The following is a 24,495-nucleotide window of genomic DNA, read 5'->3' as shown; positions in this document are numbered from 1 at the left end:
GCTTTGGATGGCGATTCTGCCCATGTGGCCTGTGGGTCCTGGGAGTCGGAGTGGAGGCTGCTGAGTCCCCATAGGCAAAAGCACTGATGTAGCCCAGCCACTGCCCATTAGCATAGGCCACGACTCTTTTGCAGATGTGTCTGTTCATAATGAAAAACCAAAAAACATATATTCTTACAAATTGTTAAATTCATCAGTTTGTTGACATGCGTTTTCTCAATTACTAGAGACTGAAAATGGTGGTTACCTTTGTCTTTTGTGAGCTAGGTAGAGAGGAGAGGATGCTGTTTTTGACAAAGGTTGGGAGAAGACAGTTTCTCTTGTAAACACTGAAAGACAAGAGTTATGACCGTGTAGCTCTTTCTAGGTACAAGGGTATTTATATGCATTTGCTGGACAGATTAATTCTAGGGATTTTATTTTCTGCCTCAAATCCTGCTTGTGTGTAGGAACCTGTGAAATAAAGCATTGATTCCATTTGTATTTTTATTTGGAGTTGTGGTTAGGTGGTTTGCTTTTGTGTTTGCTGAGTATCTTTAAATATCATAAATATGATAGAGAATAATACTCTAACCATATAATACCCGACTTTCTTATTCTACTCACTTATGTCCAAACTCTATATATGGAAAATTAAGCGCATGTGACTAGAATACATAAGAATAGAAGATGAATTGTTGCGCAAAAAGATATTTCAGTAGAAGGTTAAGTTATATTTGCACAAAGTTTTAATTGGTTAGAAGTTAACAGAAATTGCTTGCCAAGTGAACATGGTCTAGTGGAAAACACTTTTGCAGCCTGACCTTCACTTCTTTTCTAGATAGAAGTGTGTAAGGACTTTGGCTTTTGCACATGTGTTAGAGACTTTTCATATGAAGTGCCATCTATTTTTTCCTTAGGGACTGAATCTGCTTTGACTTAATGATATACGCCCACCCCAGCTGTTTATGACCTAATAGGGTATATCTTCCATATGAAAATAGGAGAAGGGGGTAGAAAAGAAAGCTCTGAAGGCATTGCACACTGATGGATGCTTGTGTAGGTCTGTGAAGAAGGGACCGTAATGGACACATCCTAAACACGTGGTGCAAATAGCATGTCCTTATGGTGCCAAATCATTTAGTAAGTGAATCCAGTGTCATCTTTAATTCGTAAACAAAGTAAAGAAGACACTAGATGGTGCTGTAAACTAAGAAATGTATTGGTGATGGCGGTAAGGTGGTGCTAGAAGTTAAATCCTCTGCCCCAGGAGTTTCTCTGTCCTCCTTGCCTTTTCCTGGTCAGCACACCTAGCCTGCTGTTTGGAAGACATTTACTTGTGATGATTTATAAGCCCAATGCAAATGTGTTTCCCTGAGTTTATATCTATTTTAAAACTAAACCAACCTCAGTTTGCGAATGACAGTGAAACTAGATGAGATGTGAATTTGAGATCAGACAAGTTACTCAAATATTTGGGGCAAAGTTGATACCCAGTTTTCGATTGGGTTACTTAAAGAAGGAAAATAACTATTAACAACTTGATTGACAGCCATGTTATTTGACCTATATTTGTGCAGAAAATACATTCTTATAAATCTGTGTGAAGTGAAATTTTATATATAAAATTATTTTTTTCCCTTCCCCTTTCAGTATTCCTCCCAGTGGGGCAGCCTCATGGAGAATATTTTGGCATCAGGTTAACATTAAAGAGACAATCTGAATATTCACTGCGAGAAGCATTTGTTTACTTGATTCTCCCACTTCTGTTACATGGCAGAAGGCCTTTCACAAATGGGTGATTATTGATCCACTTCGATTCATGGGACTGGACAAGAATTTTGCAGTTGGCCACATGCACAGAGGTGGCACACAGAGTCCTTACTGAGGTGGACCAGCTGACAGAATAGATGCCATAGGGATACTTATAAGAACTCAGTGTGATTTCAGTTGTATCTTAATGTAGTAATTTTTAAAAAATTGGTGTAGAATATGAAAAAGTGTCTTCTTTTGAATCAGACTTAAAACCCCTGTTTGGAAGATTTAACTGTCGCTCTTCATTAGAATTTAGTGAAGCTCGTAAGTCTGAGAACCATAAGTGATTTTATTATCTAAACAGATAAAATGCTAGTGAACCCCACAGGATGTTTAACGGTTGTTTCTAAAGTAGGCATTTTAAGTTTTCTAAAAAGTTTTATTTTTGCTCTAATGGCTCTGGAAAGTATGAAGGTTTGAAACATCCAGATAGAGTGGTTGGATTCAGTTTATGAAGATTATAACCTTTTGAGTTATCAGACTGACCTGGCTTTGTTGAAAAGATTCAGGATTGAATGTATTGAAGTAGAAAATAGTTGTACAAACAATCCACCTCAGAGGAGAGTAAAAGCATTTTGAGGACATGTGTTGCATTTATATTTTGGCATCTATTACCTTGTATTTACTTTGAATAATGACAGAAGTACTTTACATTTGATCTAATTGCAGAGATGTGACCCAGGAATGATCTGGTTGACTGAGAGAAGGCTTAGCAGGAAAAGGATGGGAGACCCCGGGGGCTGCCTGCCTGGGGAGCACAGCCAGGGGCAGTTGGGAATGCATAGAGAGAAGTAACTGCACATGAAAATTCCCCAGAGGGAATGAAAACATGTTATTTTCCTAGAAGAGAGCAGTCCCAGAGTGAGAACTGTACCACTGTTTTATGTCCAAAGCAGGATAAAAGCCTGGCATTGAATTGGCAGCATGGCCCCACAGCACACGTGCATGTGTGTGCACGTGTGTAGACATGTTTGCATGTGTGCAGCATTGAGACCAACCTCCTGCATCACCCAAGACCGACTATACTTACAGTGAACTTTGTGTTTTAGCCAGTATTGACTTTTAGATGGCCCATTGAGATAGAAATATTGAGCTGTTAATATGGTAAGTTAAGAGTGGCACTCATGCGCATTGTTTTGCAGAGCTTCAATTAAGCAACTATTCCCTGTCAGCTAAATAGGAGTGTAGGAGATGAGTGGGCACATGATACATACTTTCTAGAACTTTCCTGAAGCCCCAAATCCGTGGTCTCTACTAGAACTTTTCCTCAAAATGAATGCAGCAGTCTCAATAAATACAGAACTGAGGTCTCGTCTTTGGCAGGCAGAGTTCTCTGGACAGTAGTTTTCGCTCCAGCAGTTCACAGAGAGACTCTCCTCTGCCTAAGGCCACAACACAAGCCTTCGGGACCTCGGGGAGCTCAGGCAGGTACATGCCTACCCCTCCAGGGGTCCTGATTTTTTGCCAACCAACTCTTCCCCCCCGCCCACCTCCCCAGAACTATGAGCAAGAGTTCGCCTGCTGACTCTGAGTGTTCTCCCTTGTCATTAATTATTGATTATGCAGTAATTATTAATTATTGATTCAGCACTTTGTCCTTTTAATATCTGGCCAGGATTAATATTTGACCACTCACAACTCGAACTATGGCAACATCTCTCTTCTTCCCTCCTTCCACACAGATCCTGGGCACACAGGGCCCTGCTTGCTGAGTCTCAGCTGCTGATTTCACGCAGTCCACATCTTCGGATCCATCTGACCCATCTTTCTAAGGCACCCTTCCTCTTCCAGCCTGCTGCTCCCCAGCCCCTGCCCTCTCCCCTGGGCCTGGGTTGAATGTGGCCTCTGTTCTTCCAGTAGGGGCTGTGCTGGCCAGGCCTCAGTGGTCTCATCGCTGCCATTTCAGCAGCCTCCCTTCCGTCCTCACCCCTCCCTTCTGTCTGTCTGTCTTCACCAGGATCTTGAACGTGATCTGGCTAAACTCTGATCCTACCGTCCCACTCCCCCCAGAAGCCGAAGCACTACCCCCGGGGTGACCCTGCCCCTCCATACCCTCTGCACTACTGTGGCTGCCCAGGACCTCCCTCCCTCCTTTTGTCATTTGGTTTCCTTACGTCTTGTCTTGTTATGCCCTTTAACCTTGGGAGATGAGGGGAGCCCTTTAAAACAAAAGCCTTCCGAGCCAGAGGGCAGAGTGCCCCTCTGGAGCTTCTGTGAGGAGCACACACCTGGTAGGGGAGAATGAGGGCTGCAAAGCTTGTTTTCAGTACTGCTTATGTGCCCTTGGGCAGGTGATTTAATTCTTCCAGTCCTGTTTCCTCAGCTGTTAAGCCAGGTTAATAACGACCACTTTTTGTTATTTTGTAAGAAATAGATGAAATAGGGCTAATAAATAACATCTTCCTGTTTACTGTGTGCCAAGCTCTGTTATAAAGCAGATAATAACTAACTTAGTCCTTACAACCCGCCTGTGGGGTGGACACTATTGCTAAGCTCATGTTAGAGTTGAGGACTCTTAAGAAATAGGAAGCCCGTGTCCCAGGCCCTGCGCCCAGAGCCAGTAGGAGCAGGCCAGGGTGAGCAAGTTTGCAAGTGCCAGTCTCTGCTTTCCTTCCTACCAACCAAACGCTGTAGCCTTTGGTAGGAAGAGGGTCTTGCTGTCTGTGACCCTGAGCCCGTGTGTGTTAAGTCTGCTTCTCCAGAGAAACAGAGATGGGGCTGCGACCCATTCAATAGGCTATATACAGAGAGAGACATATGTATTTTAGGAATTGGCTCATGACACTGTGGAGGCTAGCAAGTCCAAAATCTGCAGGGCAAGTTGGCAGGCCGGATGTCCAGGGAAGGGTTGCAGTTCAGGTCTGGAGGCGAAATTCCATCTTTCCCCTTGGAGGCCGGGCTTTTTCTTCTATTCAGGTCTTCAGGTGATGGGCTGAGGCCCTCTCACATGAGGAAGAACAATCTGCTTTACTCAAAGTCTGTGGTTTAAATGTTAATTGCATCTAAAAAATACCTTCACAGTATCTAGTCTAGTCTAGTGTTTAGCTAAAACCCGGCACCATGGCCCAGCCAAGTTGACACATAAAACCAACCATCACAGTCTCTGTGTGCTCATTCCTCCCTTTCTGAAGGGCATTTTCCGCTCTGTCTCGCTGGCTTGCTCTCTGTGCCATTGTGGCTTCTCTCTCTGCACTGCCCCATGCAGAGAGAGAAGATGTGAAGATGGGCTTTCTTCTGCACTCTGGCCAATCAAGAGGATGGGTGGGCCCCCAAAGCCCACAGGCGTGTGTTGTAGTAGCAGCCACACGTAAACCTCGGTCACAGTTTCAGCTCCTACTTAACCTTTCTGGGCTGGAACCAGTGTCAGTGTTGGGTGCTGCTCTGTTTCTGTCTCTTGTTTCACTTCTGGAATCCCAGAGAGGAGAGAGTCCTGATCTTGGGAGACACCTGTGGTTCAGTCAGCTGAGTCCAGGCCAGTGGGGTCGTGCTATGCAGCTATGGCTGTGTGTGGCCTACCGGAGTGGGTGGGGAGGAGAGAATGGGGTGCTGAAGGGAACTGAGCAGATGCTCCAAATGGCTTCTGCCTAGAGACAGGTAGAAATGCAGCCCAGCTCTAATGATTGAATTGCAATTGCCTCACAATGTCAATCATGATGAATACATGTAATATGCATGCTTCCATACAGTCATACTTCTCTCAGTGTTGCCCCACTACCCCTTACGTAACATCTGAAAAATAGGATTGAGGTTTGGAACCTGATCACCAAGATGTACATTTGGGTTTGATTGCTCTCCACTGCTGAAGTTTCTGTTTTGCTCTTGCCTTTTTCTATGCAGAGGATGATGTGGACCTGGAAGCCCTGGTGAACGATATGAACGCATCCCTGGAGAGCCTGTACTCAGCCTGCAGCATGCAGTCAGACACGGTGCCCCTCCTGCAGAATGGCCAGCATGCCCGCAGCCAACCTCGGGCTTCAGGCCCTCGGTCTGTCCAGCCACAGGTGTCCCCGAGGCAGAGGGTGCAGCGCTCCCAGCCTGTGCACATCCTTGCTGTCAGGTAGGTCCAGGCCTCGCGGGCAGAGCCTTCTCCAAGGGTGAGAGCTGTCGACAGGGACATCTCTCTCTGTGAATTAAATGGTCTTGGGGGCAACAGTGTTGGCCTTGCAAAACCAAGAGGCACATACATTCCTTTGATGGGATAACGGATACACTGAGTGTGTGTGGTGTGCCGTGCTTGGGTTGAACTTTGTAGCCGGTTCAATTCCAGTACCTTTTATTGAGTGCCTGCTATGTGCAAGGCACTGTGCTAGGTAGAGGGATATGCAGGAAAACCACCAGAGGAAAAATCTCTGGGAAGATTGAAAGAACAGCCATGGAACTGATTGCATGCCCCAAGCCCTCACTACCCAGAGTAGGGTTGGGAGGCTAGCAGCTACAGCACCCCCTGGAGCTTGTATAACCCCAGACCTCCCTTGGAGTTGCATTTGGCCACATTCCTCTGCTAATTCATGGGTAGGCACATCTCTGTGGAAACAGGGAGGCTGGAGGGAGGAACATGCTGGGGACGTTGAAGGAGGTTCCTGGGAGGTGGGATCTCTGAACAGATGTCAAAGGCTGGTAGGAGCTCAGATAGATGGAGGCAGAGGTTTTATAAGCAGAAGAGATGATGCAGATGGAGGCCAGTGCTGAAACACTTTGTGTGCCTTTTTCAGGAGCCACGTGGGAAAGAGTTCTGGACAGGTGCGTGAAGGGGCTGGATTTGAGTTTTGACACCAGCATTCTGGCTGCCAGGGGTCATGGGGGCAGTGGTAGAGGGCAGCAGGGTTGGCACGGCATGGCCGGTTTGGAAGCGGTTTCAGGAGCCCCCGAATGGAAGATGATTGTGTGCTGCCCGAGGATGAAGAAAGGGGATTTGAGCACGTTGCCGAGGAGGAGCAGCTGTGTTTTGCCAGCACTTGAATTTTGCCAGGGCTGTGAGGAGACAGAGAGTATGTGGAGGGTGACTTGGATTTTGTCTCAAGTGCCTGGGAGGAGGGTGTCTAGAGAACGGTCATGTTGAAGGAGGAGGTGCTGAGAGCACCTTAGACATTCTGAATGAAGATCTTTGTAGAGTCAAGCTGAGAGCCAGGGGCAGCCCTCAAGGATCGGCCTGTCTGCCCTGGGGCAGTCCATGGCGGGGATGGCGTGGGGCTCCGTGGGACCCTGCCTGCCTCTCTGGGCCTTCGTGAAGGATGTACAGCCATCTCTGCTGGGACTGCCCCTTGCCCTCATTGGCCTCTGTCAGGATGGGGTTCTGGTGCCTCCTGTCTCAGCACCCCGTCTTCCGGGGAGCTCCGTTCATTTCCAGGGATCTTCCTTGCTTCTAGAAACTTCTGAGAGTTTTCTTTGTGGTCTGACATCTTCGGTCTTCCGCAGCCCAGATAATCACCTTGCTCCAGGTGGCCGCTGTTTCTTACGGAGGGGAGAGGGTGCAGTGGCCCTGGCGCCTGTGGTCAGCTGCCTCGCCAGCTTCCCACCCCGGCTTCCCCTCCGACTTCTCACTTTTTGTCATATTCATTGATGCTGAATGATGCCTGTCCCAGGGTTTGTTCGACTTCGTTCTTTGAAAGATGACCCCTTGTACTTAGCTCTTGTACTTAGTTAAGTCCAGTGGGAGAGCTGTTTTTCTCTTGGGAGCATCTCTTGGGAGCATCACAGTAGCCTTGGGGAGCGCCTGGGAATATAGAGTTGCAGTCGCATGGTGAAGGTGCCCGAGGGTGGGCTGGAAAGCCAGAAGGCCTGCCTCCCTGCTGGAGTAGTTGCCCAGCAACTACTGAAGTTGAACCTCGAGTTCTGGCTGAACTTGCCCATATGTTCCCCAGGGCTGCCTGCGCTCAGTCCCCGGGGTGGAGGGGCAGTCTTGCTCTGTGGGACAGCAAAGCCCTCTCCCTACAGGGTCACAGGCACTATTCCTTGGGCCCAGACTCTTCTCACTGGTGTCCTCTCAGATAAGTAGTTTTGTTTCTAACTTTCAGGTGGATTAAAAAAAAAATGTGGTTATCAATCTAGAATCACCAAAGATTTATTTTGTGAAGTGAGGCCATTCGCTGAGCGCTTACTGTGTGCAGATGCTGATGAGCTCCTCCTTTGTTATCAGTGTCCTCGGAGGGAGGTGGTGTGGGTTACCCTCACTTCCCAGGTGAGGAAACCGAGGCACAGCGGGGCCGTAACTTGGCCCACTGCAGCAGGTGGGAAGTGGCTACGGAGCAGGCTGCTGGGTACCGGGAAGCACAGAACATGGTGCACGCTGCAGAGGAACTTCCCAGGGGCTGCCATGCAACCCAAAGGGAGCTGGGGTGCAGGCAGGGTATGGGCAGAGGAGACGCTTGGAAAGGGCAAGAAGGCCTCACACACACGAGAGCCAATGGGTGAGCCAATCCTGTATGGAGAAGCAACCCAGGCTTTTGAGAGTGCAAGGGCCACACATGTGTTCTAGACAAACGCAAGTGGGCCAGGGCACAGGCACAGAGCAGAAGGACCCGCACCTTGCCACACCAGCTCTGCAGTTCCTGCCACCATCACTGACATCCCTAAATCTCAGCACCCCTCTCCATAGTCACTGTCCCTTCTATTGTGAGCCTCTTTCGTGGGGATTTTTTGTCTTTGGGTGATGTCCCTTAGTCTTGCCTTAGGCGATGTCTCTGAGCCACTTTAAAGTCAACACAGGACTTTTTAAAATGCTCAAAACAACCCAATAAAGAGATAAGCTTTTGTGGACACTGAAACATCAGATTATCTCTTCGGGGTGAAGTCACTGGCTAGAAGCCGTGGACTGGAATGTCCTGAAAGGGACACTGGCCACCCCTTTTATCCATCTCCTCCTGTACGACAACAGCCAGACCTTTCAGTTGGATGCCTTGCCAAGGCTGAGGCTGTTATGGGAAGAGTGGGATTTGTTCGCAGTAAAAATAAACTTTCTGGCATGTCATCAAACCATTATAGGAACGGCTTTCCTGTATTTCACAGCACTGATTCCCTTCATGCCATGTGAGTTCTCATAATTTTAAATGCATGCATCATTTGCTGGTCTATGTGGGATAGCTAGCTGGATCTTCTTTAAAAAGAGGGAAAGTTGGTAAAAGAGAAAAAGTAAAGTGGTCACAAAGTGTGTTTCTGTAGTGGCAAATCTCCCAGGAAAGCTAACGGATTGTTGATTTTGTGAAATCATAAAAATGGTAAAAAAAAAATTACTTGAAGACACAGCCTGTAAAGGGGGTTTCTGAGGTGTGTTTAAACATGGGGAAGGATTGGAAATGCTGAGTGAAGATAATGTGAGGTGTGCTCCCCTCTCCTTGAAGGTAGGAGGCTGTGGACAGGGCCGCGTGGCCTCAGGAAGGGTAGAGGAGGCTGTGTGCCCAGGAGTGCCCTGGAGGTGTGGGCCAGAAGTTACTCTACAGCGGGGAGGCGCCGGGCACTTGGCATTTGCTTTGACTTTGAACTTGATTTCTCTGCTGTTCACAGTTGCTTCTGATTCGTCATACTGTGCGTGTGTTGCATAGTTGTATGACAAGTGGGTTGTGCATTTTTCTGAGGAGGGAACAGATGCCCCTGGAGAAGTGCCAGAAAAGTAGAGGTGGTGCGTGGATTCAGCATGTGTTTCTAAGGTGTGTTTCTGTTGTGGACACAGGCTTTGGGAGGACAGATATGTGAAGCTATAATTTGGAATTAATTCAGTATCAACAACCTTTTTATATAAATAAGCATCCATTGCATAATTCAGGTGAGAACACACAAAGCCTTTTCTTGTATTTTTGTTTGATTAGATTAATGCTCATTTCAAGGACATTGACAAACACTTGTCCTCATGAAAACGCTCCTGTGCAGAAAACCTTTCACACATTAGGTATTCACTGATCAAACGGGTGAGGTATTTGGAGCTGATGCTATGTCAGGCACTGAGTGCCGCCTGAGATGAGCACGCGCCCAGGACAACAGAACCTCTGCACCCCCGTCCCCCCGGGATGCCTAATGAAGAAGAGAATTGATACCAGATACCCTTTGGGTCTGAGAATGACAACTTATAATTTTTTAAAGTTTTCGTTTTAGTAAAATCCATGTAACATAAAATTTACCGTATTAACTGTTTTTTCAGGGTATGATTCAGTAGTAGTAATGGACACTCACAACGGTTGTACAATCTCCAGAACTTTCTCATCTTGTGAAACTGAAACTCTGTCCCCAATAAATAGCAACTCCCCATTCCCCTCCCCTTAGTCCCTTGCAGCCACCATTCTACTTTCTATGGGTTTGAATATGCTACCTACCTCACTGTGTGAAATCACACAGTGTCTCTGGTTTTGTGACTGGCATGTTTGACTCTGCATAATGTCTTCAGGGTTCATCCTGTTGTAGCCTGTGTCAGAATGTGCTTCCTTTTTCATGGCCTAGTAGTGGTCCATGGTATGGATATGCCACATTTTTTCATCCATTCATCCATCTGCAGATCCTTGGGTTGCCTTTGCTTGTTGACTATTGTGAAGGATGCCACTGTGAACGTGGACATGCCAGTGACTCCTAGAAGCGCTGTGTCCCGCTCTCTGGGTGTATCACCACAGTGGTAAGACTGTGGGTCATGTGGGGAATGGCAGCTTTTAACAGGCACTTATCCCTGCCTTCCAGGCGCCTTCAGGAGGAAGACCAGCAATTTAGAACCTCGTCTCTGCCGGCCATCCCCAATCCTTTTCCTGAACTGTGTGGCCCTGGGAGCCCCCCTGTGCTCACGCCGGGTTCTTTACCTCCGAGCCAGGCCGCCGCAAAGCAGGTGAGTGTGCCTCTGGCTGGAGCCCAGGCTTAGGGATGTGCCAGATTATTGGGATCTGCACAGATGTGCCAGATTATTACTTTGGGAAGAAGGGCGGGAAGTCCTGGGATCTTCTCTCTCCGTTCTTTTCTTGTGGTCCGATGAGAGTGATACAGTTTGGATGTTGTCCTCTCCAAATCTCATGTGGAATTGTAATCCCCAGTTTTAGAGGCAGGGCCTGGTGGGAGGTGATTGGATCTTGTGGGTAGATCCCTCATGACTTGCTGCTGTCCTCACGATAGTGAGTCCTCACGAGATCTGGTTGTTTAAAAGTGCGTGGCTTCTCTTCCTCTTACTCCCACTCCTGCAGTTCCTGCTTTGCCTTCCGGCATGATTGTAAGCTCCTAAGTCCTCCCCAGAAGCCGAGCACATGCCCGCACTATGCATCCTGTGCAGGCTGCAGAATCGTGAACCAATTAAACCTCTTTTCATTATTGATCTAAACTCCATGTATCTGTATATTTTAGAAAAAGTCTCATAAAAATGGCAAGTAATAACAATGATTGATGTTTAAAGATGAATCTTAGTTCTTTGAAAAAGTTTCACCACTGGCTCAATAATAGATGTGAAAATACTGGGCTCACCCGGACAGCTGGATGTCCGTACATGGGAGTTGAAGAGTTTCTGTCTTGTAGTCCTGACTTTGAATATGATCTGCTGAAAGCATGAAAGTTTCCACTGGACCCACAGGGCAATAGCCCCCTTTTTGAACTTGTAGTTTCTATTTAAAGTAGATCCATGAAGTAGATAGGACACAACCATTGTCCCCATGTGAGGAAACTGAGGCACAGAGAGTTTCAGTTATGTGTCCGAGGTCAAACAGCCAGCAAGTCAGCTTAGCAGAGAAACCGCCAGAGAAAAGGATTGAAAGTTCCTCCCCACCAGTTGGCAGGGCTGTGAGCCGGGATGGGCTGCAGCCTCTGGAGGAACATCCCTAGGGGTGGAGGTCATCATTAGAACCGCAGCATCTGATGTTTATGGAGTGAGGGATTTCTGTGTGCCAGGCCTTGTTGTAAGTGGTGGATATGTTTACTTTTTGTTTATTTGTATGTTCATTTCCTCCTCATGCCATCCCATATGAATTAAGTACGCATATTCCCTCTGTTCCACAGTTGAGGGAAGGGAGGCCCCTATAAGCAGCTGAGCTGAGTGTGGCTGGGACCTGATGGTGCGGCTGAGTGTGACCCGGCCTCAGGATCGGAGCCTGTGATTGCAGCCACTATGCTGATCGGCTTCCGGGACCTTGACTTCTTTCTGCTACATGCATGTTGTTTAGAAGTTATTTTGCCCTTCTACTTGAATCATCTCTTCTCCCTACTTGCTCTCACTTCCCTTCCTTTGCTGTTCTCAAGTGGGACAGACCAGTCATCCCTTTCTCTGCGAATCTGCCTGTCACGTGCCATGCAAGGTCTGCCCTCTTGAGAGATAGACCTTTCTTCCATTACCTGCTGGCTCCCAAGTACGGGTCCCGTTCTGACCTCAGGCCCCCGGAGCAGGCTGCATTATGGCACTATCAAAACTTAGAAGGTGAGGTAAGTGTCCCTCATCTGGGAGCCAGCACTGGCTGGGCTTGTGCACTTTGTCACATGTCTAAAGTGCATCTGGGATGTCTACCTCGCCGATGACCTTCTGCTTCAAAAAAGGATCCAGACAAGCTGTCTGTGGGTTTTGTCACTGAGGTTGTTTACAGAGCTACCCATTCTAAAATAAGACCATGAAAATATTATCTGGCTCTCTCAGCCTTTGGCAGGAAAGCTGGCCTCCACCCCCAGGGATTGTCCAAATTTGTAAGCAGAACAAGGAAACCAGGGAATTTTGCCTGCTGGTGTTTTTCTTGGGATCAGAGCTAGTTCCCCATGAGAACGTGGCATTGGTATCTGTGTCACTAATGTCCTCAAGGCCACAGAAATAAGAGCAGGAAGGATGTGTCTCACTCAGAACTACTTGTAGAAAGTCCTTGTTCTTTGTTCTTTTTTTTTTTTTTTTTTCCGACTTGCTTGAAAGGACGTTTCTTTATCTGTACTTGGTGTTGACTTCTGATCTCGTGAAAAGTGTGTTTTCCCGACGCAGTGGGTAGCAAGTGCTAGACAACCTCCAGCCACTTCCCAGGGCTTTGGATCTAGGATCACGATGGGGGTTGGTGCTGGGCAGAGACCTCTGGCTCCATTCCTTGCCCCTTGCTTGAGGAAAAGAAAAATCTAATGTTCTTATTCCCTTCATTCAAGTCAGAGGAAGTAATGCTGAGACCAAGGTCTGGTCAAGGATTCTGAAGTAGTAGAAAAATTGACAAAGTGGACCCGATACATAAAGTAGCTTCACTCACAGATAAGAACTCAATTAACACAGGAAAAGAAGAAAGCATAATGAAATCTATGGAAGGTAATGGGATAATGAGGTGATTGGAAACGTCCTCATTCATGTCATTTTGTTCACTATTAAATAGCAGATTCATGAGGAAGGGAACAGGGGAGGAAAAAGTAGAGATATTTAAACTTCCATGAGAAAGGAAAAATCATTCTTGCCCAAGCTTTGTAGCCAAAGCCTTCTGAAATTCCCACACAGGCATTAGTACCTTTCTTCTGCCTCTCTCATTTATTTATTTATTTTTTTTGAGACGGAGTCTCGCTCTGTCGCCCAGGCTGGAATACAGTGGTGCAATCTCGGCCCACTGCAAGCTCCGCCTCCCGGGTTCACGCCATTCTCCTGTCTCAACCTCCTGAGTAGCTGGGACTACAGGCGCCCGCCACCACACTCGGCTAATTTTTTGTATTTTTAGTAGAGATGGGGTTTCACTGTGTTAGCCAGGATGGTCTCGATCTCCTGACCTCATGATCTGCCCACCTCGACCCTCCCAAAGTGCTGGGATTACAGGCGTGAGCCATCGCGCCCGGCCCTGCCTCTCTCCTTTTTAAGTGACTCCTTGGTAGCTCTGTAATGCGATAAGAGAGATCAGATGCTGGTGTCCAGAGACCCCAGATCTGAGAGCAAGCAACTGCCATGACGTGGACCTGGCGCTCCTCACATTATGCTGAGCCCCCTGGCCCGCATGCTGGGACAGGGCGGGAGAGTGGCAGTGGTCTCACTGCAGCATTTATGGGCCCTCACGGGTCTGAATTCCACCTGCAGCTCTGGTGTGACTCCTTTCTAGACATGTAAGACACCAGCTCAGTGCCCTGCAAAGGCTGCAGGCCACAGGACTTAATGAAAGGAAGGAGAGGAGGGAAAATTCTGCATGGGAGCAGTCATGGGTAGAGAAGAGCCCTCAGCGTCCTATTCAGCAGCACGAGATTCCTCCAATGCCACCTCCCTCTGAGCTCTCTCCCTTCACTCAACTTGAGCCCCTACAACGGCCGGGGCTTTTGCCAGACCCTGAGACTAAGAGGTTGGCCGCAAAGTGGGCCCTGCTCTCGTGAGCTTAGCATGATGGTGACAGAGTAAGAGCTATCTGAGAGGAAGCAGGATGGAGTAGTTGGTGGTCTAGGACTTGACAGGCATGTGCCAAAAAGAAAGCAGCCATTACTCTATCTAGAAGGACAAGGAGGTCTTCCCCAGCTGCCTTGCGTCTTCTCCCTGGGGATCCCAGAGCATGCAGCAGCCCCAGGCAGGCTTACCAAGTTCTTCCACGATGACTGCACCCTGGCTTTGTGACCCTGCATTGGCCAGGTTCTTCCTGAGTGCTGTGCCGAGTTTGCTAAAGGTACCCATGGGGCTTGCCTGAGTCATCTGGGTTGGCGGGAATAGCTGAGTTGCAAACCTGTGATCCTCCAGCTGGGGGAGACTTACACCAGCGCAAAGGGGGCTACTTCTGATCGGAGATCCACGTGCTGGGACATCGCCATCCAACAACCCATTTGTTCCTTCCTGCCTTGCTGTCCTTCACCTGCCCTGGATTCAACCTCCTCACCCTGCCCAGGCTCTGCTTCCTCTTCTGGGTCTGGGGTCCTGCCCAGGTGCTTCTACAGGAGCAGTGCAGGGTCGGTCTCACCTCCCTGTTCCTGCCCAGGCTTGTTAATACCCCCACCTGGGTTGGCACCCACCCTGCAGCTGCTCAGCATTGGGCCGGGGGAGCCCCAAGAGCAGTTTGCCCAACGTGCTATGGGTTCCACACCTGGGTAGGTCAGACCCTTGATGGAAGCATGGAAATCTGGAGCTGGTAAACCCAGACACCTCCACCCACCTCTGCCACTGGCTCATGGGCCTTCACTCGTGTTTGGGTGGTCATAAATAGTGTGAGATGTTTTGGAGTTGTCTGTCTAGACTTCTTGGGCTTCCTGTTTTATTTTGTTGTTGATGATGAATTTTAAAAAAGCAGTGTTTTGGCTTGTTTGGTAATATTTAAGCCAGAGTCTGTTGGTCTTGCGTTTACCTGAGGTTGTACTCTCTGGCTTCACCATTAAAGCGAGAGAGCACACAGACCTGTTCCCTCATGGAAGAGTAGACATCCTCTTTTGCTCCAGGAGAGTGCGTAGAGGAACCGTACTGTATGATTTTACATAGTGTCTGTTAGAGGTGACAGCAGTCCTCCTTGTCACCAGTGAGTGACTTTCGTCAGAAGGTATGGATTCTGGGGTGATCATTCCATCACTTACTAAATGGGATTTAATTTTATTCAGTGATTTGATTTATTTCAGTTTAATAATATCTCCTCATTGACTTACCAAAACAGCAAATACATAAGAATTCCTTTCTGAGTGTTTAATTTCTTTCCTCCAGAAGGTGGTGAAATTAAATTAGTCAGTGTTCAGGAAACTGGATATTTGTGGTAAGAATCAACAGGGCATTTTTAACTGCTTTATGACTCATTTGAAAAGACAGGCTGTTGTGGGTAAGGGTGATTGATACAGCAAAGACTTGTGAGCCCTGAGGCCAAGCACCGTGCCCCTGTCGAAGAGGCTGGGCCCATGGTCTAGTTGGTGCCACTGGGCCTCTATGGTGAGGCTCCCTTTGCTCTTGGTGCCCTGGCAGACACAGGCCGCGGTGGTCCTCCTTTGCGTCAGACCCACTGGGGCCTTCTGCGTTGAGGAAGCGCCATGCAGTGTGCCTGGAGCTGGCCTCGGGTGTTGGGAGGGAGGGGCACCACAGGAGGACGTGATCCGAGACCTGGGTCTTGGGCCAGGTGCCAGACAATCCTGGGTAAATACCAGAGCTGTCCCCCCTGCCCCCCCAACACACACTGTAGAGGACCCTGACAGGCGGGCTGGCCCCCCGCCACAGCCTGGTGACTGTCTCCCTCTGCTGCACCTCTTTAAGGTCATGGGAGAGGAGAGAAAGGTGAGTGGGGTGCCATTTTCCTCTGGCGAGTGCTGGGTGAAGTTCGGAAGGCTCTGAGAGGCTGAGGGGAGCCATGTGTGTAGGTACATTTGACTGTTGAGGCTGGTGGGTGCAACACCCTGTAGGGGGCTTGTCCTAAAGGCCTTCTCGGTTCCTGCATTCTGATCCTGGCTGTTTGCTGTGTGCGGAGGGACTCAGCTCAGCAACGTCAGAAGTCAGGGCAGAAGTAGCTCCTCAAGGCAAGACTGAGCGTCAAGTGCCCACGCTGGGGAGGAGGGGCCCTGTGTCCACAGCCATCGCCCACCAGCCGAGCATGACCAGCAGGAGCACAGGACCAGTGTCCCCAGAAAATTGGATGCTTTGAGAGAAATCAGAATTGCCACTGAAAACCTGAACTCTCCACATCTTGCACATTTCAGTGTTCTGTAAGCACGGTGTGGGCTGAAGCATACACCCTGGCGGGCAGGTCCTGACCTGCTGGGTTGGGCTGTGGGGTCCTGTGAGGTGACTCCTGTGGTGTCTGCATTGTCTCCCTGTGCCTGGCACGCCAGAGACACTCCCTGATGGGCACTGGATCCAGCATCCACTAAGGGCTCAGCAAGCTGGGATGATGGCCTGAATCTAAAAAGGATTACGTTAAATAGGCTTTCAAAATGACGTCTGCACATGCAGCTACAAAAGTATCACCAAGAGGATGGCAGCTGCAGCCACTGCTGCTTCTGAGAGAAGGGCTCAGTCAGTTAGACACGTGGCTCCAGTCAGAAGTACAGTGTGACCTTTCCTGAGTGGCTGGCTTGACCATTCTGCTCTGACAGAAATAGGTTTTCTAGAAGCTAGTGGCTTTGTTGTGTTCTGTCTTGGATGCCATTGTCCCTCTGAGAAGGACCCTAGTCACATGGTCCTCATCCCAAGCGGAGGGACCCGATGGTGAGAGGCTGTGGCAGGAGGCAAAGGAGAAAATGGGAAGTGGTTAAGGATCATTTGGGGCACTTGTGGTTATTTCCTACAGCACATATGTGGGAGGGACGCCTCCTATGCTCTGGGTCCAGAGGCTGGAACAGGCGGCAGAGAGGTACAGGGAGGTGCAACTTACTCCTTGTGGGGGAAGGTCCCTTCACTTTCCCCCAGGGAGGGGGCTGCTTGGGGTCCCACTTCCTGTCACTGGAATGTCCCAGCAGCATCTCACTCTGCAGCAGGGGTGGCCTCGCCCTTCCCAGGCTGTGCTGGCTGTATCTCCACGTCAGCCCTGAGGACGTACCCTGGGCCCTCTTCCCTGTCATCCTCACCCGTGGAGCAGGGACAGCCAGTAGGTCTTTGAAAGAAATGTTTTAAGTCAAGGGCTAACTGAAAATATAATGAATCAACAAATGAATATATGTTATGGGAGAGAATTTGCAAAATTGGTAAAGGTTGAAGTAGATTCCCTTGAGAGTCTAGCTCAGGTGTCTGTAAGAGCATCACCAGAAAGCATAAGGAATAGCTTCTCTGCATTCCAGATGGACAAGGAAGAGGCTTCAGTTGAATCAGATGATGTTAGACCAAGACTCATGTTTGGGTTTTAAGAGATTCTATCAGGTAGATCTTAATTTTCCTGTTTTTTAGCATCTATTGGTTGGTGGGTACTACACATTTGATTTTCACAGCACTTCCACTTGCTACAAGGGAGAGACTGTTTTCATATGGTGAAACCAAGGTCCTGTAGCTCCACAAGGTGAAATACTTTGGCTGGAGTCACACAGCCAACTAGAGGTACAGGCAGGAAATGTACTCAAGCTAGACGAGCCCAAAGCCTTAGTCTTCTTCCTGCCCCTCACAGACCTCCGAGGTCAGCACCCTGCTGAGTTTGGAGAAGACACTCTGAGTCTGTGCAGCCTCCTGCCTGGGGCTGAAGCATCACCTCCCAAATGCAGCACACACTGGCATTTGCTGCTGAAAGGAGATGCAGTTGTGCAAGCAGTGGAGGAGCTTAACGCCCAATTCTGAATAGCCCTGCATTCCTTGGAGGTTTTGGGAGGCTTTTATTCCACTTATCAGGGAGCCTCAGTTTCCTGATTGTGCCTCGCACATCCTGGGTAACGACCATCGGAGAGGAAGACCTCTCTGAGAAGGAGGCCCAGGGGCTTTTAAAGACAGCACCTCCACTGCCAGGAAACTGCCCCTCCTGCCATGCACCAGCCTGGGACTGCTAGGGTCTTGGTCTTTGAGAAGGACAAAGGACCTGGGCATGGGGCCAGACTCCAGCTGCACAGCATCGCAGGTAATGACAGTAGTAACACCAGCTGCTGAGATGTGGGGTGTCCCTCTCCTGGCAAGCGTGGGACACTGTGCTTCACCTGCTCTTCAGGATGCCTTTAACTGCAAGAAACAAAGCCAAACCTGTCTGGTCTCTATTGTAAGGAGAGTTGCTTTTGCAGAACAGGATGTCTAGGGCAGGAGATAGCAGCCACCACAGCCTTGTCCTGTGTCACAGCACTTGTCCTCTCTCCACAACTGCAGCTGGTGAGACCAGAGTTGGGCTTGTCACCCAGAAGCAGCTGTTCCTCATACGGGTGGGTAAGCCAGGTATGCAGAAATGTAAAGTGGTGGCAAGGGCAACCGAGGCAACGTGTGGGGTGCACTGACCCCACAGGTTCCAGTGAGTAGGTTGTGGTTCATGATACCAAGAACAGATTCTGAAGAAGCAGAAACCAGGAGCAGGCAGAGAACTGACTCCTGCAGTGAATGTGCAGAGGTGCTGAGACAAGAGGGCGGGGAGTCCCCAGGGGCACCGTAGAGAGGAGTGCCGGTGAAGAAGAAGTACAGTAATGCTATTAGGAACTTGTTTGTTTATGAACTTAAGACAAGCTCTGTGCACACTTTGGGGTGGCTTTGACAGGCCACACTTTCTTTCAGCCAATAAAGATTCTCGTGCAGCTACATAATGAGTTGTTGGAGCACATTTTTCCATTTGTTCTTCAAACACAATTAGTCACATAGTTTAACCCCGTTAGTAATAGCACATAAATCTTGTCTTAATTCCAATCAGTTCTTCTCCCTCTGCTTAATTTTAAAAACCAATTTTCTGGAACCACAGTAATCACTTTGGATAGGGGTTTGTGCTTACAATTATTTACTGATGATCAAAATTAGGTTTCCTGAGGCTTTAACTGCATGCAATGTGTTAGACCATCTTTGATGAGCAAAACTAGCCCTGGCCTCCAAGTGCAGGTGGTCTCACAGAATGTGTTGCATGGAGAGAATGCTGCCTCCTGCAAATGTGCGTCTGCAGCTGGGCCTATCCCAAGCAGTTTGCTCGTGGGTTTTGCTGAGGATGGACTTCCTCCATCCTTTAGCCCCTTCCACCCTCTGGCAGGCCCTGTTACTCTTAGCCCCTCCACAGTCTGCCCATGTCACCTTTTCTGGTGGCTTTGGAGATCAGAAGACATTGGGGCCTGAGCCTAACTGCAGTTTACCCTGAGTGCTGGGGACCCTGAGGGGTGCTGGCTGCAGTGAGTTGGGTCTGCAGCCCCCGGGGCCTTGGCCCTGGCAGGATGGATAAGATGCTGCCATCACAGGATGGTCCCTCGTGGCTTCACCCACACAAGAGTCAGCATGAGGTGCACTTCAACTCATCCCGCCATTTTCAAGTTAAAATCTTCTGTCCTCAGTCCCTCTCACACCTGCATCTCTAACTCCTTTCCTTCTGCTACCGCGTGGCTCCTATCTCCCAACGGAAGCCTCCGGCCTGTAACCATTTTCCCTCTGCACTGAGAGGCCGTGGTGTGGAAGGGGAGCTCCCGCCCATGGTGTTCGGAAGGTTCTGGGGCAGAACCCACCTCCAGCACTGATGCGTGGCAGCATCTCTGGAAACTTCCATTTCCTGCTCTGTCTGAGGAGGCGGGCCCTGCTGACATCTCTGTGTGTTGGAGCTCTGGACGGTCAAATCTGCACCGTGGCTACTTCCCCTCTTGCCGTGTGAACGTGGCAGGATGTCCACCCCACTTCCTGCATGAACATGGCTTGATGACTGTGCCCTACCTCCCTTCCTGCATGAATGCAGCACCACGGCTGCGCCCACCCCTTCTGTGGATGTGGCACGATGGCTGCACCCCCACTTCCCATTTGAATGCGGCACCGTGGTTGCACCCCCCCACCACTTCCTCTGTGGACGCGGCACGATGGCTGCACCCCCCACTTCCCACGTAAACATGGCACCGCAGCTGTGCCTCCCATGCCCCTTTACTGCATGAACGCAGCACCACTACCGCGCCCCCCCACACCCCTTTACTGCATGAACACGGCACCACTACTGTGGCCCACCCCCTTGCCATGTGATCACTGCCTTCATCCTCACGACCTCGATTAGAGCAGGAGTGACCACGAGACACGTGCTCCTAAGGAACCTGAGACCCAGGAAGGATGAAGTCATCTTCCAAGGTCATTGACAAATACATCACAAAAAGTGGGTTTAGACTCAGGACCCGAGCTTCAAGTTGTTTTCTCAGTGTGCCACAGCAGTGCCCCAAATGACAGAAATGCATTTCATTGTGCCTAAGTGAACACTCATATGTCATTTAATTACTTATGAGGGGATGTGTGAACCCCCGAAACCGTGCAAGCAAAACCCACACACGTAGCAGATCCCATTGCATTGCTCACCATCGTTTATGTCCTCCAGCGTGGACACCACTGAAGGGTGGATGTTCTAACCTCATGGTCCTGTGATGCACTCCTCTAGGTGAGGTGCTGCCCTGGACAGCCTCTAGACAGAGATGAGCGTGCTGTGCTGTCTGCCTTCGAAGACTCGGGCTAGCCGGAGACAGAGATGTGGGCACACACACATTATTGCACAGCTGCTTAGCTCAGCATGGGAGATAGATGCAGGACCCAGAGCAACCTGGGAGTAGCCCCGCGTCCAGCCTTGGCAGGTTCGGGGGGCCTCAGTGGCTGTGGGTATTGCGTTTGAGCCAAGGCTTTAACAGCAGGGAGGCCCGGACGTGTTGTTTTCCAAAGGGGGCTTGGCTAGGCTCTCTCAGCTCTCCGTGGTTTGAACAGGGTCTGGCTTTCTTGGTTTCAGTCTTCTCTGACGTTGCTGAGGTGACTGAGATCTCTCCACGTTTTTTACCTCTCGTTTTCTAGAATTCGAGTTACGTGAGTTGTCCCGAGGGGGGAAAAAGCCATGCAGATTCAGTGAGTTTGGGAAAATTGGCATCCTCTATTGTTTTCTTGGCAATTCTACATTTCCTTTTTGGTTTTAGAGGCTCTGAAAAATCTTACAGAAAAAGAAAACTTACCTATTCACTCAAGCTAAGCTAGAGCATCTGAAACATTTGTGATCACAGAAGTGTTTTAGAGTCAGCACCTGTAAGCTTTACACAGAACCCACTTTGGGAAAGGGTGCTAAGTTGCCCATGATTATTTTTTAAAATGGTGAATGTCGTCCTCACTTTTTCAACTTCTCTGGCAGCTTTGCTAAAGCTGAGGTTTCTCACCGCTCTCTAGGGACCACAGCCCTTGCAGCCTGAGAATAATCCCGAAGCCCCGACATGACGGTACCTGCATGTTCCCGTGTTTGCATCTGAGCAAGTGATGTAATTGCAGTGAGGCAGTCGTGACCTGGAGCAGACCAGTTGTTTGGCTAAATATGAGACAGGAAATCAGTGCAGGAATCTCATGTGAAATCCCAACTACTAGTGTTTCTCTGGACTACAAATATCTTTTAAAATATAAACCTCTAAATTTGAGGGGCCTAAAACAGATCTTTTATTGTAGCGTTGAATACCTCTTGATATCTGTAGCTGTCAAGAGCATTGGAAATGTGAACACTTAAATTATCTATGTCGTTCACAGGAAGAATCACCATAGTTCTGCCAAAAATCTAAGTCTGTGCCTTGCCCACATGTGGCCATCTGCTTGAGGCTCCTGTGGACTCAAAGGCAAGGGCAGTGTGCAGTCATCGGTTATTGGTGGCCATCAGTGCTTTCACAGAGACCGCCTATTTTTGCTAGCAACAGGAAATAACTTTCCTTGGCAAACTGATTTGCTAATTCTTGCTGCTGCTTTGACTCGAAATGTCATCAGGAAAAGGGGAACCACTAGACAATGCACTCTCCCCAATTTACCTACCTGACAGCTTCTGCCATACTTGCCTGCGAGCGAACAGCCTGCTGGTTTGTGTTTGGTTTTGAGTAGGAATCCACAGTTCACCCACTGGAGAAGGCTGTTACACTCACTGAACATGGACATTGGCGCTTTATTTATACCTGTGACCGGCCACGGAGGGACTTTTGTTTTCTCCTGCAATAGGCGCATGTGGCAGGTCTACCCAGTTCAGGATAAAGTGTTCTAGAGTTTACACAGTGGAGAAATGTTAGGCCTCTGGGTCTTGACTGAGACCCAAGATGAGATGGGCCATCTGGGCCACTGCCTGGACAATGGCCATCTCTTGTCCTCCGTGTCTTTTCTGTTTTTCTTTCCTTAGGCTCTCTCCTCAGTCTCTTTAGCTGGCTGAAGGAAAAGTAGTTTGAGTAATAGAAATGTAAAAAAGAAAAAAAAAAGAATTAGTGGAGGAAACCAAGTGAGAGTGTTTTGAAAATCCAAAAAATTCACAAGAGAATTTGGTAAACATCCTCCCTCCACTGTTGGTGCCAAGTCTGGACATTTCTAGGAAAGAGAGCGCAGACATAGTCCCTGTGTGGGAAGGTTTACAAGTACATACCCTCTGCTGGTGATTTTTATTTTTTAGTCCCTGAGAGAACCAAATGCTAATGACTAACATGGTTTATCTTTTACTTTGCCCTAAAATAGCTTCTCTGCTGTCATCTTACAAGAGATTCTCTTGAATCAGGGCAGTAGTTTCTAGCCCTATTTATAGAACCCTGGCATCTTCAGATTTATTTATATGAGGAAATCCCCGAAAAGATTTAAATGGGAACACCATGTACCGGCACACATTCCTCTCTTTTTGTTCACGGGTAGTGTTTCTGCTCACACAGTCCCTGGTCTCTCTGCGGAATCCTGGAAGGGAATGAGAGGCTGTGCTGCCGTGCCAGGAGCAGCGGGAACATCACAGACACTCGAGGAAGTGGGAAGCAACGTTGCTTTCTTCTTCATTTAACCTTAGAGCATAAGTGTGACTGCCCTTTTGACTCTGATCATTAAACTGGCACAAAAACAGTATTGTTAACAGTATTAAAAACAAAGTCAGCTCTTTCCATCTGCCCAGAGTTTGTTCCAGTTCCTCGCCCTCGGTATTTTATCAGGTTTTAGTAAAGGTGGATATAATTTTAGATATGTTTCCAGTTATTTACATCTCGTAAGTATTTTCTGTGTTTCTTAATGTGGTCTTCCTAAAAAACACTCATAATAGCTAATACCTATATTGATAGGTATATTTTACCAGTTTGTGCCATATTTACCTACTTGGCAGTGGCCAGATATTTGCATTGTCGTCCAGTGTCTGCGCTATAAATGATGCTTCACTGGATGCCTGCAATGCAGCTGTTGCCACATTTTGAATGCTTTCCCCTGGGTAGACCCTAGAAGTCAGATCCCTAGTAAAAGATTGTGGATGTTTTATAGCTCAGGATATGTGTCTGTTTTATATGTGGATGTTTTATAGCTCAGGATATCTATCTGCAAAGACCTACTTATGTTGATTACCACATCCAGGATAGAGTGAGTTTCAAGACTTCCGAGCCCTGACCCCATTCCTGGAGCCTTTCTCCACTTCTACATTCTCCCTAACGAGAGAGTGGCCCAGAGGCGCAGCGTGGTAGCACACGGTGGCTTTGGAAGCTTGCCCTCCCCTAGCAGGGGTGGAACTCTGTGTCCCAGGTGGTCAGCAGCTGTTTGCAGGGACTCCAGGATTTGTGTCTTCAGAATACCGCAGACACCTTAGCAAGCCCTCTAGCTTTTCCATGGCTATTTCTGGGTGCATAGTGATTGTATGACAAGTCAGGCCTGTATGGCCCTGCAGTGACAGGGATGGAGGAAGAAGAGAGTCTAGTGGCATTTGCATAGGTTACCACATAGTCACCACATCGAGTCTCTGACCTTATGAGCTTGGAGATCTCCAGCATGTGTTGTTCCCGTAGTTCCACATCCTGTCTTTCTCAGCTGTGCAGCACAGCTCACTCCCACTGCCTCCCTGGCACGGGGATGGAGGATCAGAGTGACCGATAGCAAGCAAGGACCTTGGGTCTGCTTGTCTAAACCCCTCACATGCTTGCACATCTCACACTCTACACTCAGCCTGCGCCTGTCTCCTCAGGGATCCAACTTCCCCTACCAGGACACAGCCAGGAAATAACACCCTTACTGTCCTCTGTTCCTCTCTTGTGCTCATTCACTGACAGATTTTAGGCAGTTTCTACATGCAGGTACTGCCTGGGTGCTGGGGTCTGAGGCTGGCAGGGCAGACACAGCTTTGCCGTCTGGGAGCCCATAACCCAGTGGGAGAGACCAATGCTGATCACCTCATAGAGGCACATTACCACAGACGGTTTCCAACATGCTACCAGGACATTCCGTCATGTGGGGAGAGCTATCAGTGGGGCTGAAGGATGAGGAAACTTTAACTGTCATGGAAGGCAGACAGTGTTGCAGAAAGA

At 48.7% G+C, this 24,495-nt stretch overlaps 1 protein-coding gene across 8 annotated transcripts in view; it reads left to right on the top strand.

Moving 5' to 3' along the window:
• The window catches only part of GRB10 (growth factor receptor bound protein 10), a 202,023-nt gene that overhangs the window by 114,859 nt on the left and 62,669 nt on the right, over positions 1–24,495 (top strand). For all 8 annotated transcript variants that reach the window (XM_033194324.1, XM_033194321.1, XM_033194327.1 and 5 more), the window contains 2 exons: positions 5,632–5,851; positions 10,453–10,594. In XM_033194324.1, the coding sequence (XP_033050215.1) occupies positions 5,667–5,851; positions 10,453–10,594 (327 nt within the window). In that variant the 5' untranslated portion in view covers positions 5,632–5,666. The remainder of the gene's footprint in view (positions 1–5,631; positions 5,852–10,452; positions 10,595–24,495) is intronic.

Source organism: Trachypithecus francoisi, unplaced genomic scaffold, assembly GCF_009764315.1.
Source record: "Trachypithecus francoisi isolate TF-2019V2 unplaced genomic scaffold, Tfra_2.0 Lachesis_group4, whole genome shotgun sequence".
In the NCBI taxonomy this organism is placed as follows: domain Eukaryota; kingdom Metazoa; phylum Chordata; class Mammalia; order Primates; family Cercopithecidae; genus Trachypithecus; species Trachypithecus francoisi.
Note: the sequence above shows the minus strand (reverse complement) of the source record. Positions and strands in the feature narration are given on the sequence as shown.